This window comes from Manacus candei, unplaced genomic scaffold (assembly GCF_025592945.1).
Source record: "Manacus candei isolate 608988 ecotype Guabito, Panama unplaced genomic scaffold, ASM2559294v1 h1tg000037l, whole genome shotgun sequence".
NCBI classification, from domain to species: domain Eukaryota; kingdom Metazoa; phylum Chordata; class Aves; order Passeriformes; family Pipridae; genus Manacus; species Manacus candei.
This window is the reverse complement of record NW_026138085.1, coordinates 15,151,435-15,165,968: the sequence shown is the minus strand read 5'-3', so window position 1 is coordinate 15,165,968 and position 14,534 is coordinate 15,151,435. Positions and strand designations below refer to the sequence as shown.

Genomic DNA, 14,534 nt, shown 5'->3' with positions numbered 1-14,534 from the left:
TATTTTCTGTTATTTTCTATTTTTTATCACTCATTCAAAAAACCAACAGTCTAATAATGATTTTTTTAATCTCCAGCATGGAGCCAGAAACACCAAAAAAATTGCCAAGGTCATTTCTCTTAAGAAGTTTTAAGTTAAGCACATCCTGTGAAGTTAACAATTTATAGGTAGGAAAAATGTTGGGACTGACTTACTGGAGCAAGAGCCAGGAGTGGCAGATCATCCCTAACAGCTACAAGCCATGGAGTCTCCAGTTTTGCCACTAATTCAGCATCATGAGAATTTAGGGATCTGAGACTCACCTGAGTGTGATGGTCACCTGCCAACAGAGGCTCTCAGCTGGGACCTGCTTTTGGATCCCAACAGCTTTTAGGGAAAGGACAAGAGTTAGAAGAAAAGTGACAGCAAGAAGCAAATAATTTAGAAATAAAACATGTAACACTGTCGTAAATGAACTGACAGTGGTAAACAAAGACCACACCCCTTATGTCTTCAGGTGGTGGTTTGGATCCTGCCTTCGGTAATATTTTAATCAACAGGAGCTGAGATCTTTTTTACCCCTCGTGGTTGGTGAGATCTGTTCTAAGCCTCTGTTGTGAGTCTCTAATTTGATTTGTCTGGATGGAATGGAATGAACTGGCTGACTTTCCTCATCACAGGGATGTTTCCTGACACACACAAGCGTGGGGTCTAATTTGAGAGCATGCAAGGCTGGAAAACAGACCTGGGAGTGGAGTGGGATCTCACCAGAAATGGGAATCCACGGTCACAGCTTTAGGAAGAGGAATCAGAGCTGTTATTCTGAGTTTCACTCCATTTCCAGGACAGGGACTATAATATTAAGCCTGGTACTGCATTTCCTGCAGGCTGGTTGCTAGAAATTCAATCCCTCAAGGGTTTTGACCGACATATAAAAATGATTGTGTTGCCTGTGCTTCTAATATTCCAGTGTTAGAAATGAGTCCCCTGGCTGGGAACAGCTGGTAACTGGAGACATCTGCACATGGTTGCACCCCAAGCTGACATGGGGAAGATGGATTTCTCTGGACCAGAGAGGAGAGCAATTCTCACAGCCTGGCTCAGGGGTGATGACTTGTTCCAAGGGACAAATCCTGGCTGTGCTATTCGTACTGGAAGTGATATCAAGCTTATTTATATGAGCAAAACAAACAGAACCCACTGGTACATGACAGAAGGATTATTTGCTTTATGACTCAGGCCCAGGGTCTGCCAGGTTTGAAAGAAATTGGAGTGTACACAGATTATTTTTTTCTATTTGAGTAAAAGAGAGAGAAAGAGAGAGGAGAATTCCTCCTCTGTGGGCACTACCAGGATGACATTCAATGTGTTCTCCCTCAAAACAGCTTCATATTTTAATCATTACCCTAATATCTGTATTCCACCCTTCATGGAAATCTACAAAGCACATTATCTTTGTCCTGTATTTCTGTTTTAATTGTACTTTTGATTTTTAATTAAAATGCACCCCTCAGTTTCCCACCCAGCTGTTCTTGCAGTCTGCAGAAGAATGGTCACTAGGAACCCTCCAGTGCACACAGGATGGAAGGCTGCTCTCTCTTTCCCTCTTTCCAAGGGAAATACAGATGAAGGGATAATCCAGTGGACTAAATCAGCTCCCAGTCTGTATTGCCCTTTCTCCAGTGGATATTGGTTGGTGCTCTCTTTAAACACAAAATGAAAACTGGAAAGAGAGAGAAAGTCATGAATTGGTTCCTAATTTTGAGCTTTGGAGTGGGATATATAAAAATGGCAAAGCACTTAATTGAGGTTGTTTTTTTCAACTTGGAATGCTCCCACTGCAGAACAATATCATGGCACAAAGACCTACAAACACACACAGGGACTCTGACTTTTACTTCTCTGTTTTTCTGAAATGTCAGGAATCCACCTCTCAGAGATTTCCTACTCACCCCATTTCTACATGAGTTGCAATCACATTGACAGTATTTTCAGTAGAAACAACCAGTGTCACATTTTTCATCTTAATTTGGGAAAGAGGGCTTTATTTATTTCTTGTAGACTCCTTTCAAATCTTTCATAGCAATGTTTTTTTCTCCAATTAATAAGAAAACCTTTTTGCAACGTTTTGCAAAGCTGTTTCATTAGAACTGCAGGGCAATTGCTGAATCTCAGCAACTTAGGGTGAGAACAAACTATTCAGCTTCTGCTGACAAAAAAAAAGTTAATGGATAAATTGATTTTCACCCAGAAATCTTCACTGGAGTCTCTCTCCAACTGTGGCCAACCACAGCTGATGTAACTTTTCTCCTTCAAAGTGGCTGTTTTGTTTCACCTTTCATACATGTAAAGAGGCAACTTGCCTAAAAAAATCATGTTCTCTAAAAAACACAGCACATGCATTTTCATTTGGGTGTTCAGGAAGGTGCTATTGCATAAGATATTTAGGGCAGCAAGCAGCAGGGAGAGGCACAGCATTTATATTTTAATTAGCTCATGCCAGGAGTTTCTTCAGAGGTTACTAAATTACTATTTGTCCACCTACATTATTAAAATCTTGTGTCTTTCCACTTCAAGGACTCTTTGTACTTCCTGAGAACTGTGTTGCTGCGACTGCATATTGTTCTTAAATAATGTTCTCAAATAATCCCAAGCGATAATTTTATGAATCCATTCCGTGCCAATTGTAATAACAGAACTTTAGCAATTAAAAGATAAAAATTCTAGGAAAGCACTATTTTAAACACAAAAAAGCCCTCCAGAGCGGGTTTGATTTAATAAATATTCGTCATGTGTGGGCTTCTTAAACCCATTTTTAGCAATTGTGTTCTTTTCTCAAAATAATTTCTCAATTGTCCTGCTCTATGAAAAAAGGCCATTGTTTTATCTATTTCACATCACACTGATGGTGTTAACAAAGACAAATATTTTTGCATAAATACATACCTCTGAGGGGTTTTTTTTGCTACAGCAAGAGCACATTAGAATCTTGAGAAATCTCTTATTTCTGGAAGCATTTATATACTAAAGGAATGCGACCTCTTTGAAATAAACTGGTGGTGTGGGCACTTCTGAGGTACTTCACTGCCACAGGTTAGTGTGTGTTGCACAGAACCTTCCAATAGGGCAGTGGAATTAGAAAACCTTCCTTCCTGGAAATGCAGTAATTTGGCAAAGGGTTTCTAATGTTTGGTTGTTTTTTTTCTGGTATTGATTTATTGCCGTCCATTTTCCGGTGCTGGGGAGATACAACCACCACGAGACTATCCAACATTTCCTTGCTGCTTTGCTCCTGAAGGATTCATGCCCCTGCCAGTGCCAGTCTAGATCCTGCTGGCAGCTCCATGAACAAAAGGAAGGGTTCTGGTAGAGATCAACTTATTTTTCTGCAGCAAGACACTTCTCAGAAGTGACAGCCGTGCAACACTGAGGCTGCTCACAATATGTAGTTTTCTACTGAAAACAAGCTGGAACATTAATGAGATATTAATGTCAGCTATGGGTGTGAGCCTACAACATTCTCCCACTGGAGCAACAGCAACACTCACTCAAGCAATCAGATTCACTGAACCCAAGGAAGTTGCTTCATTAAGACTGAATTCAAGTCAAACCTTCCCTTTCAACTATTGTTGCAATTCTGCTACACACAGGTAAAAAGATTTTGCAAAGTTTTGCCCCGGTTTTATTGCCAAAAGAGCTCAGTGCTTTGGGATTCTTTTCCTGTTAGAGAGTTACTGAAGTCTTGCAAAGCCTGAGAATATGTTTTCTTCTTACTTTTAAATTGGAGAGCACAGGGACATAGAGCTGTTTAAGTTGGGAAAGCCCTCTAAGATCAAGTCTAACTGTTCACACCAAGGTCTCCACTAAACCATGTCCCAGACTGCTCCATCCACAGTCTTTTAAATCCCTCCAGGGATGGTGACTCAGCCACTTCCCTGGGCAGATTGTTCCAGAGCTTGACAACCCTTTCAGTGAAGAGATTTTTCCCTATATCCAATTTAAATCTCTCCTGGCACAGCTTGAGTCTGTTTTCTCTTGTCCTGTCACTTGTTCCCTGGGAGAAGAGACTGATCCCCCCCTGGCTCCCCCCTCCTGTCAGGGGGTTGCAGAGCCAGAAGGTCCCCCCTGAGCCTCCTTTTCTCCAGGCTGAGCCCCCCCAGCTCCCTCAGCTGCTCCTGCTGCTCCAGCCCCTTCCCCAGCTCTGTTGCCCTTCTCTGGACTCACTCCAGCCCCTCAATGTCTTCCTTGGAGTGAGGGGCCCAAAACTGAACCCAAGTCTCAAGAGAGGTGTGGCCTCACAGTGCCCAGCACGGGGGGATAATCTCTTCCCTAGTCCCTTACAGCAAAGAGCTCCAAATCCTGAAATGGATGCTTTAACACACAATTACCTTCCTAAATTAAAAATAATGTACTCCTGGCAAGAATCTTACCCCAGGTAACTCACAACCTAGGCTTTATTACCCCAGAGTCACTGGTCATGATTGTAGCTGCACAACAGTCGTGAGTCAGAAAACAGTTTCATGTTGATAACTGAGCCACTGAAAATGAGGTTTTTAATGACTAATTTATTTTAGAAAGAGAGACAATGCTATTTGTGTCATGTAAATGACTTAGATAAATAATTCAAATGACATTGGACATTTACAAACTCACTATGATAATGGAAATCTTGAATAACTTGTAAGAGTTCCACAAGTTCCACTGTTATGTTTGGCATGATTATAAATTTCATAACAATCTCTTGATTGTTTCTCTTTCCCTTTTTTCATGAAATTCATCATATACAGATGCAGTACCAAACCATTAAGATGCAATGCAATTTAAATTATTATACAAAGAAGCAAAATTGTTTGATTTATACCTTTTATCCTTGTAACAGAATTAAATGTACTGGATTCTTAACCATTAAACCAGGTTCTAGAGCTCTGCCTCTAAAATAGATTGCTCAATTAAAAAGACTTACCTTTCTTACAAGGAATGAAGATCCATTTTTAGAATAATCTGAGTTTTATTCCTGCTGCAGACTTGGGATTCTAAGCAACCACAAAGTGCAACATAGAAACTCCAAGTAAGGATGTTTCTGCTATAATATGCAATATTCAGTTCCAAACATTTATTAACTGGAGAATGACAGTGATCTGAATCTATGCATAGATGACACATCTGGCAGTCTCTGCCAGTCTCTCTCACTCCCCCACCCCCTCAAACAGCAACCCAAAATTCGATCAAACCTGTAAAACAAGCAATAATAGCCTGAACATTTTCAGCCCGAGGAAAAAGGCACAGTGGGAAATTACCTTAAATTCAGTTTCAATGTTGGCTAGTCTGGCCAATTCATTGCTTAGCTCTAGGGCAGTAAGGACAGGGTCTTCACTGGAAAGGGACAAATAAGCAGCACTGGCTAATCCTTTGTAGGCGTTCATTCTGGAGCGAGAGTGGCTGAAGGAGTCTTTCCTCTGCTTCTCGATACATTCGTTGCACTTGCAAAAATAGTCGTGCGGCCTCTCGATGCGCGCGCCTTTGAGGAGCAGGATGTGGACGATCTCGTACTCCTGGCAGTGGGCGGCGAGGATGATGGGGGTGATGTCGTGGGAGAAGCGAGTCCCGTCTTCGTCGTAGGCGTAGAAGTCGTCGTCTCGGAGCTCCTGCTCCAGGGGGCTGAGCGTGAGGCGCTGCCCCTGCGCGAAGGCCGGGTGGTTCAGGATGGCCTCCACGATGCGCACGTAGCCCTTGCTGATGGCCAGCAGGAGGGCATCCCCCACCCGGGCCAGGTTCTCCTTCTTGAGGAGCAGCTCCGTCACCTCCAGGTGCTCGTTGCCCACAGCCAGCTGGAGGGCGTTCTGCCCCATGTAATCCACGCAGTTGAAGTTCAAGGTTTTGGATTCTTCCAGCATTTTCCGCACCACGGGAATGTTGCCATATTCCGCGGAGTCGAGGAAACGCTCCTCCTCCGCCGTGAGGCTCGTGCCCTTCTCGTTGAACATGTAGGCTGGGCCCCGGATGGCCTGTCTCCGGCCCTTCTCCCGGAGCGTGGTGTGCCTTCGGTGCATGGTTTTGGAATTGCTGTTCCTCAACCTGCAAGAAAACCACAAAGGAAGGTTGCTTAAGAGAGTCATAATGTCACGTTATCTGAAATAAGGGTAGAAATGTCTCCTAATGATCAGGTCTTGCTTGCTGGCTACTTAAAATCATTTAGGATACATGTAGATGTGCCTTCGATGCATGTTTTTGGAATTGCTGTTCCTCAGCCTGCAGAAAACCCACAAAGGAAGGCTGGTTATGTTCTGAGAGTCATAATTTCATGTAACCTGAAGTAAGATTAGAAATGTGTCTTAATGATCAGGTCTTGCTTGCTCTTTATGCTCTGAGCTGGCTACTTAAAATCATTTAGGATACATGTGGGTGTGCCTTCAGTGCATGTTTTTGGAATTGCTGTTACTCAACCTGCAGAAAACCACAAAGGAAGGCTGGTTATATTCTAAGAGAGACATAATTTCACGAAGCATGAAATAAGATTAGAAATGTCTCATTCTGATCAGGTCTTGCTTGCTCTTTATGCTCTGAGCTGGTTACTTAAAATCATTTAGGATACATGTGGGTGTGCCTTCGTTGCTTGTGTTTGGAATTGCTGTTCCTCAACCTGCAGAAAACCACAAAGGAAGGTTGGTTGAAAGAGTCATAATTTCACATTATCCAAAATAATGGTAGAAATGTCTCCTAATGATCAGATCTTGCTTGTTCTTTATGGTCTGAGCCAGTTACTTAAAATCATTTAGGGTACATGTGAAATAAAGATTAGTTTCTCAAAAACAGACAAGTTCTCCCCTGACTTGTGCTTCTAGATTTCAACAAGGATTCTCAGCACATTCTTAACCTGAGAAATAGAAAAAAAATGTGTGAATGCATTATTTTCCATTTTTACTGTTTAGAACTTCATTATGTGGTATTTAGGAATAATATGCACAACATAATATTTCACTGAATTACTCTTCTTGACTTTTGTCCTTGAGGACATGAGCCCTAAAGAAAGTTAGCAGGACTCTCCTGTCTATAGACCTTGGATCAGGCCAATAAATTACGCTCCATAAAGTTAAAAAGCAGGTTTCTAATTTAAAACCCATCATAACAAGGATAAATACATTGCATATCCTCCTGAGATTCAGCTGGTACAAGCAAACCACCTATTTATTCCCTGCTTTTTTTCATGCTACATAATACCATTTGTCTGTTTCCTGATCTAGAGCAGTTTAATGAATAATAATTTCTCAGTGAAATATAGTTGGCAGCTACTCCAAATACAGGTGCCCAAATTCAGGGCAGAATCTAGAGAAACACAGGAGTAACTCCTGATTTAGTGCCACATAACTCCCCAGTAAACATCTTTCAGAGAGGTGCTGCAGAAAGACAAAACACAGGTCTCTGAGCACAAACAGAGGGCAGGACTGGAAGGGTCATTGGTTTCCCCACTGCTTATGTGGCTGAAATGCCTTCACTTGAATTTGGTGGGATGGAGACAAACTATTCTTATTCCACCATCTCTGCAACCCCCAAAGAAAGCTGTGCTATGTGCAGTTGGGTTCAAGAGTGGGTAAACACACTATTTTATAAAAATAGCTGAAAACCTAAATCTATCTGTGCCTTTAAAACAGTCTCACTTTGCATTTGGTGCTGTCTCAATGTTGCGCTTCTGTTTTTTAAATTTCATTGCAGCAGCATCTCAACAAAGTCACAGTCCCTCTTTTGAGTCCAAGCACGGGGAGTCAATCACCATCCTAAGGCCACAGAATGTGGAAGCTGAGTAAAAAGCATAAGAACAACACCTCTTTCATGAAAAGCATTTGAACTCAGCCCAACAGCAAGTCCTAAATCACTTGAGGAAAATCTTCAGGAGCCTCTCTGATGCTGTGGACAGATGTAACACATAAGCAGGTGTTAATTCTCAATGGGTGGCAAAGGTTCCTCCTTCCACACTCCATCTGTTCTCCAAGTCAGTTTTGACCTTCAGCCAGTGAAAAGTTCATGTTACTCTAAAAAAATACCACTGAAGTTGGAAAGTGCTGCAGCAAACAATGAGAGGGAACAATGCCAGGAGACAAAGTGGAGCAGATACGTTGCCTTCAGTAACAGGTAAGAAGAGAGCAAAGGAATCAGAAAGAACCTTGTGAAACAAAGGGGTATCAGAAACCCCAAATACCTGAAGTACCAGGACACAGAACTTCTCAGTGTAGCTGTTCTTGTGGAACTAACATGTACATGTGCATCTATCATTTTAATTCATCACTTTTTCACTGATCTGGAACAGAAGGCCAGTACTGAAGAGTTTCAAACAAATTTTACAGTGAATTTTCGGAAGTTACATTAAAATTTCAACCAATCCTAAGAAATCAATTCTGTGACCATACAAGGTTGAAAGAGAGGTTCACAATTAAGAACCTCTCCCCCTCAGCTTTGATGCATCAGCATAACAACGTACTAAAAGCTAGAAGGAACTGAACATGTCAGCCCAGGCTCCACTGAGAGATAAAGTGCCACACGAATCTTAAAACTAATTCCTTCCAGCATGGTTTGAGTTGAAGAAGGAGACAGAGAGGAGGGACACAAGAATAATGCAGGAGACATGTTAAGTGAATGAATTCCCTAGACTGCATGAAGTTTACTATAAGAGAAAACAAAAATAATAACATATACCATTAACATATCTGACAGGGAGGCAGAGGTCTCCAAAGCAGCAAAATGCCTGGGGTAAAACTGGGGCCCCTTTGAAGTCAATATTACAAATTTCATTGATTTCAGGGGTGTCCAAATTTTGGAAACCTATATGCACACACACACCCCCTTGTCCCCAGCATTAGCTTTCATCTCAGCAGCAATTCCAGTGAGGCCAGGAGGACTAACATGGTTAAAATAAAATATTTAACCATAAGCACGAGTGCTTCTCTATCCTGGAGCTCGTGTCCTGAGCTATTCAAGGGAGCATTTATGTTTTAAACCTGCACTCAAGTCTTACTGAGTTCAAGTAAGGACTACACATCCAAATAGACACTTGTGAACTGTGCCTTCTTTGAGTGAGGACTGGGAGTAGCAGAAAGCACATTACACTTTTACAGTCTGGGGATTTCCTGGATGTTAAATTAAATCTCTTAAAATATTAAGCAAAACAATGAGCTAGTGATGGCTTAAGGAATTGTTGCTGGGATCAAGTGGAAACCATTCCAGCTCTGGTAGCTGCTCAGTGGTGACCCAGGGGGTGCAGCAGCATTGCACATGCCTAAATATTTTAGGAGAGTTAACTGCAACAGCTGCCTCAAGCTGGCACTTTTCTGATGTTAAAAAACCATGTAGGGTAAGATATTTGGCAACCATTTATTTATTGTTATATTTAAAGGTCAGTACTGGAAACAACTCAGAAATATCTATACTTTTCAACAGTGAGGAACCTGCCTGTATTTTGTCTGATGTCCAAGTACAGCTCTTGATACTTCACTCTTTTTTTCTTAGAAAACCTTTTCTCTTCTGGTATGTTATTATAAAGGACAACCCAGATAGATGGGACAGATAACCTTATAATCACATCCAAAGCAAACATAAACCCACATAAAATACTCCCATTGACCTAGTTCTAAGATTTTTACCTGAGAAAACAGGTCAAAGTTTGGCCTAGAGCTAATTCACACCTGTTTGTTGTATTTGTAATAACATGCCAAAAAAAAAAAAGGACCTTCATTTCACTTTCTTCAATTCAGAGAGAACACTGGTTTCAAACACAATTTCTAACAACAGAAATTGCACCAGGAAAAGAGAAAACAGGAAAAGCCAACTTGCCCTCCAAAACCAGAACTATTATCCAACCTTTATCTTGCAATAAATGTTCTGCAGGGACGTCCCCACAGCCCAGAGTTGTTCCCACTGCCTGCACAGAAGGGCAGGAGCACCATCATTCAGAGGGTTTCACCTCAGGTGAATTATGACCCCCCAGCCCTGCTCGTCAGCAGGGATCAGTATCTCAGCTATCACACTTTATCATCTTTATAGAGAAGGGGTGAATAAAAAATGATACTTTTAACTTGGAATAATTTAATGAGAAATGCTCAGCTATCAAACCCTGGTCCGAAGAAAAGTTATAATTCTCCTTGACCAGAGCACTGAATCATGATAAAAGAAGTAGAAGTGCAAAGAGTAATGTGTGCAGTAGTTGAAGCTCTTAGAAAATGAACCTGACTGTAATGTCATGACTCTACTCAGCACCCTGTTCCACTCTGCTTTTCAGTTATGTGCAGGCAGGTTTAGAACTAATCTTACTTACTGAGTGTGTGTAATGTGCTCTCTTAAAAAAAGTAATTGTAACTTGATTGCATTTATCTCACCATTTTTATTTAAGGGTGCTTTGCATTGAATTGACTGTGGATTTGCATATTTTATTGAGACAGTTAGTGATCAAACTCATCAGGTACTGCAGTTAAACACTGTGTTTTTCTAGGAAAGAATGCCAAGCATGCAGTGTTGTTGGAGAGAAAATGGTCTGGGGAAAGAAAATTAAGAAACTCTGGGCCTGAGTACTGCTTTCCAGAGCTGAGGGAGCCACAGGATCTCTGGACTCCTGTGGGGAGTGGAGAAGAATAGCAATTTCTGAAAGGTGATTTAGCTCTTAACAAATCTTCCTCTGGGAGCATCTCAGTTTCTAATTAAAGTGACTAAGAGCAGGTCCTTGCAATTTGCTCTGACAGTGCTCAGTGCTGAGACTTCTGAGAAGGGAACAGGAGGTTTGTTCTGAATGTTGTGTCATTGAAAGCACTCCAAAGCTGAAAGTCTCCTTCTTTTTTGCAACCACACTCCCTTAACTGGTCTGAGTGACGTGTAGGACACAGCAGACATAGGATGGAAGTTGGGCTGCTTCAAACTGAGCTTAACCCACAAATGTCCTTTCTCCTTGACCTTCCTTTCCACAGTGCTCCAGACTGTGCCATCCAGGACCTTCTGTTGCCTCTCTAGTCCCACCCCAGACCCTATGAAGGGAAAGGGCAACCATCTGGAGCTAAGGCTTGGAGAGAATATTCAAAGGCCCAAGTGGCTTAAGAGGCTGAATTGGAGTTTTTACACATGGTTTTGAACTAGAACCTTAAAGGTGTGTAGAACAGGCTGAATAGTATCTGCTTGAGTTTTTAAAACCTCTGAAGTCAAAAAGGGTGTTGAAACCAATGGGTGTTAGGAGCTGCAGCAATCCTGGGATTCTCAGGTGATGACGACCTTTCCTTGTCTTAAAGCCTAAGAACTGAGGAGAGCAACTACAGAGGCAGCTTCAGAAACTTATGCTCTCTGACTACACTCTGGGTTTGCTTTCACTAAGTGGAGAGAGTTTGGCAGGAGTCTCCCTGTGCCCTTTCAATGGCCCTCCTTTGTCCAGAAACTACAGAAGAAACTTGGGATATGTAACCATTACTGTGCTCTATAAGCAACCATCAGAGGAGGTTTTGATGAGACGTTGACTCTGTCTTGTTGAAAAGGAAATTTAAGTTTCTGAAAGCCATTTTGGAAGCACAGCTCTTGGCTCCTGCAGAGCCTCAGAAACTGTCAGGTTGACACTTTACTTATTATTTTTCTTTCTCCTCACATCAATACTTCTAAAAAGAATCAGGGCACATAAAGGCTGCAAGACTCCCTGAGGCCTCTTTGGAACTGACACAGCTCTTACACATCAAATGGACCATTTTTCTCTGTTAACCCTTGCTTCCAGACAGAAAACCTGGTCAGAAGGAAGGAAATTGGGTTCTACGAGCAAACAGAAATTGATATAGAGATGAATCAATTTAAAGGAGTAATTTAAACTGTTTAGAGTAAAAATAGCAGGATGTTTCATCTTTTAGGTTAAAAAATTGCAACATGTTTTGAGGTAAACTCCAGACTTCAGGTAAAGAGCACAGGCTGAACACAACTGCATCTGTTTATTATCCTATATGCAATAGGCTACTCTGGCATTCCAAATGCTGCACAGATATGTATTACTAGAGCTCTCTGATACCCTCTTTTTCTCCAATACCTTAAACAGTTTTCTAAGTCTTACTTTAAGCCAAACTGTTATCCTTTAACACAAAATTTTTAACATATTGTGACTTACTATATATACAGACTCAGTAGCATTTGAGGTGGTTGTCCTGATTAACAGCAGCTTATTCTGAAGTTTTCTGTGCTTTGAAATTCTTAAGTGCTACTTCATTTATTCTTATAATGTGCAAACCACCTATTTAATACTGCCAGCAACAGGGTCATTCTCCTACACGAAGAGTTGTGTACATATCTAGGAACAATTAAGAGAATTCTGAGCCCCATTCAGATATTCATTCACTTGCAGAGTAGTCCTACAAACCAGCTGCAGGAAGTAATATCCCCTCCCCACCGTTCCCACAGCTCACATAGATGAAAGAAAATGATGTTTCAAGGTCAAAATTTGAAAAGAGATCTCTCTCCTTGTGGAAGTACAGGAGCAATCAGCAAAACCACACCTTTCCAAAGCCCTTTAAGAAATGGCAGCATGAGAAACATCCAGGAAGACAAAACAGGCCTCTCATGTCATCAGAGGATGCCAATCAGTGATAGACACCAACACTGCCTGTCATGAAGCATAAAGTCTGAGACCAGCAGCCTAGAAACATTGAGGGCAGACCACCAGCATCCACATTTTCACATCCTCCCTGATGTCTGTTAGAAAGGAGGTAGCTCTGCCTTGTCATTTGAAAAAAGGAAATGGAATTTGGCTTTCTCCCAGCTACCTTTCAGAAAAAAAATCCGCTGCTTTTCAGTGGTCTCACCCTTCCCCTTCTTATAAACCAGGCATCAGCATTTTATTTCCCATCCCAAAACAGTGTCATGCACTAATGCAAGACTTTTACAGCAGGAGGGACTGAAAAATAACGACCTTTGGTTTTGTATTCAAATTCTTGTATTATAATATATGTAGTGTTTTGGTTTTTTCCTTCCTTCCTTGTTTCCCCTTAATACACGATTGTGAAATTGCCTGATTATTACAAATGTATCACAGAATACACAAGATAGATGTATCAAAATTATGGCTATTTTTACATTCTCTGCCATTGTTCATTCATTATTATGTTTGACCATGAAATGAACTGTTAGGACATGAACGAGTTCTACTTTTCTTTTTTTCATCTGGCTTTGGGAACTGGGAACAATTCACCCTCACTGCTGAAGCACTTCTAAACTCAGGCTTGGATCATACTGAGAACACAACAGAGAAATACCTGTTCATTCATAAATTTTTACTAGTGATGAGAGCAAGGAAAAATATCTCTAACTGTTCAAGCAGGGGGCAGTGTAATGTTGATTTTCAACAAGCAGTTCTACTAAAAAGAGAGAGGAAAGCTCTGAAAAGAACTAGTTATCTTGGTTCTGGCTGTATTTTATTTTCCAAATTGATGTACTCTTTTCAATGCTCACTTCTCATCGTTATCTCAAGACAAGAAACAACGTGGAGAGAAAGACTCCTGACAACTGTTAGACCCGACAAGCTGCAACAGGCATGGTACAGTGTCCCACATTTACACCTCTCATTTTTCCTCATTTCCGGAAAAACAAACCCTTAAAAATTTCACCCAGCTGTTAAAGGAGACAACAACGTGGCTCCAAACCATGTGGCTGGTGAGAAACCACAAGCCCTCCCGGTTACCCTGAGCACGTTTGCACACACTCCCAGGGTGGAAAGCCAACACGACCTCACACGCAGCCACCGGCATCGCTCACACCGCGCTCGGGCTCGGAGGGCACCGAGCGGCACCGAGACATCTCTAACCCTCACAAAACTTCCCAGTGACGGGCACTGGAGCCAGGGTACTTCCCGGAGGAGATGTTCCCGGGGGCAGCACTTACATGTGCGTGTCGGGTCGGCTCCGGTCAGTGCGGGGGCGCGGCGTGGGCGCGGCCGCCCATGGCCCGCGGTGCTGGGGGAGCACCGAACCTCCCCTGTCCGCGGTGCTGGGGGACCACCGAACCTCCCCTGTCCGCGGTGCTGGGGGACCACCGAACCTCCTCTGTCCGGGAGATGAACCTCCCCTGTCCGCGGTGCTGGGGGACCACCGAACCTCCTCTGTCCGCGGTGCTGACCCTCCTCTGTCCTGGTGCTGACCGTCCGCTGTCCGCGGTTCTGAACCCCCTCTCTCCGGTTGCTGAGCCCCCGCAGTCCGGGTGCTGAGTCCCGGCGGTGCTGAGCCCCCTGTCCGGGTGCTGAGCCCCGCTCAGCGGGGCCGGACGGGGCGGGTGCTGCCCGCGGTGCCGCAGCCGCCGCCGGCGCGCTCCAGGTGGTGCCTCATCCTCGTTCCCTCTGCCCGGGCACAGCTCCCCGGGAGCGCCCGGGATCCGCTCGCTGGAGGAAGAGCCGGCTGCGAGTCTGGCATGTGAGTTACGTTGTCCTGCCCTTCTTCCCTCCCCCTCTTCCCATGCCGTTGTCCTCCTGTTGGCGTGGATTCGATGTGGTTTCAGCCGGAGCTGGAGGAGTGCCCTGAGCCCTCCCAGGGGCTGCCCCGGAGCAGGCGTGGCAGGAGAGCCTT

At 43.1% G+C, this 14,534-nt stretch overlaps 1 protein-coding gene across 1 annotated transcript in view; it reads right to left on the bottom strand.

Moving 5' to 3' along the window:
- The window catches only part of TRPC7 (transient receptor potential cation channel subfamily C member 7), a 70,395-nt gene extending 56,446 nt beyond the window's left edge, over positions 1-13,949 (bottom strand). The window contains exons 1-2 of the mRNA XM_051794053.1: positions 13,858-13,949; positions 5,277-6,054 (exon numbers count right to left, since the gene is read on the bottom strand). Coding sequence (XP_051650013.1) covers positions 5,277-6,054; positions 13,858-13,859 — 780 coding nt within the window. The 5' untranslated portion in view covers positions 13,860-13,949. The remainder of the gene's footprint in view (positions 1-5,276; positions 6,055-13,857) is intronic.
- Between the last annotated feature and the right edge of the window lie 585 nt (positions 13,950-14,534).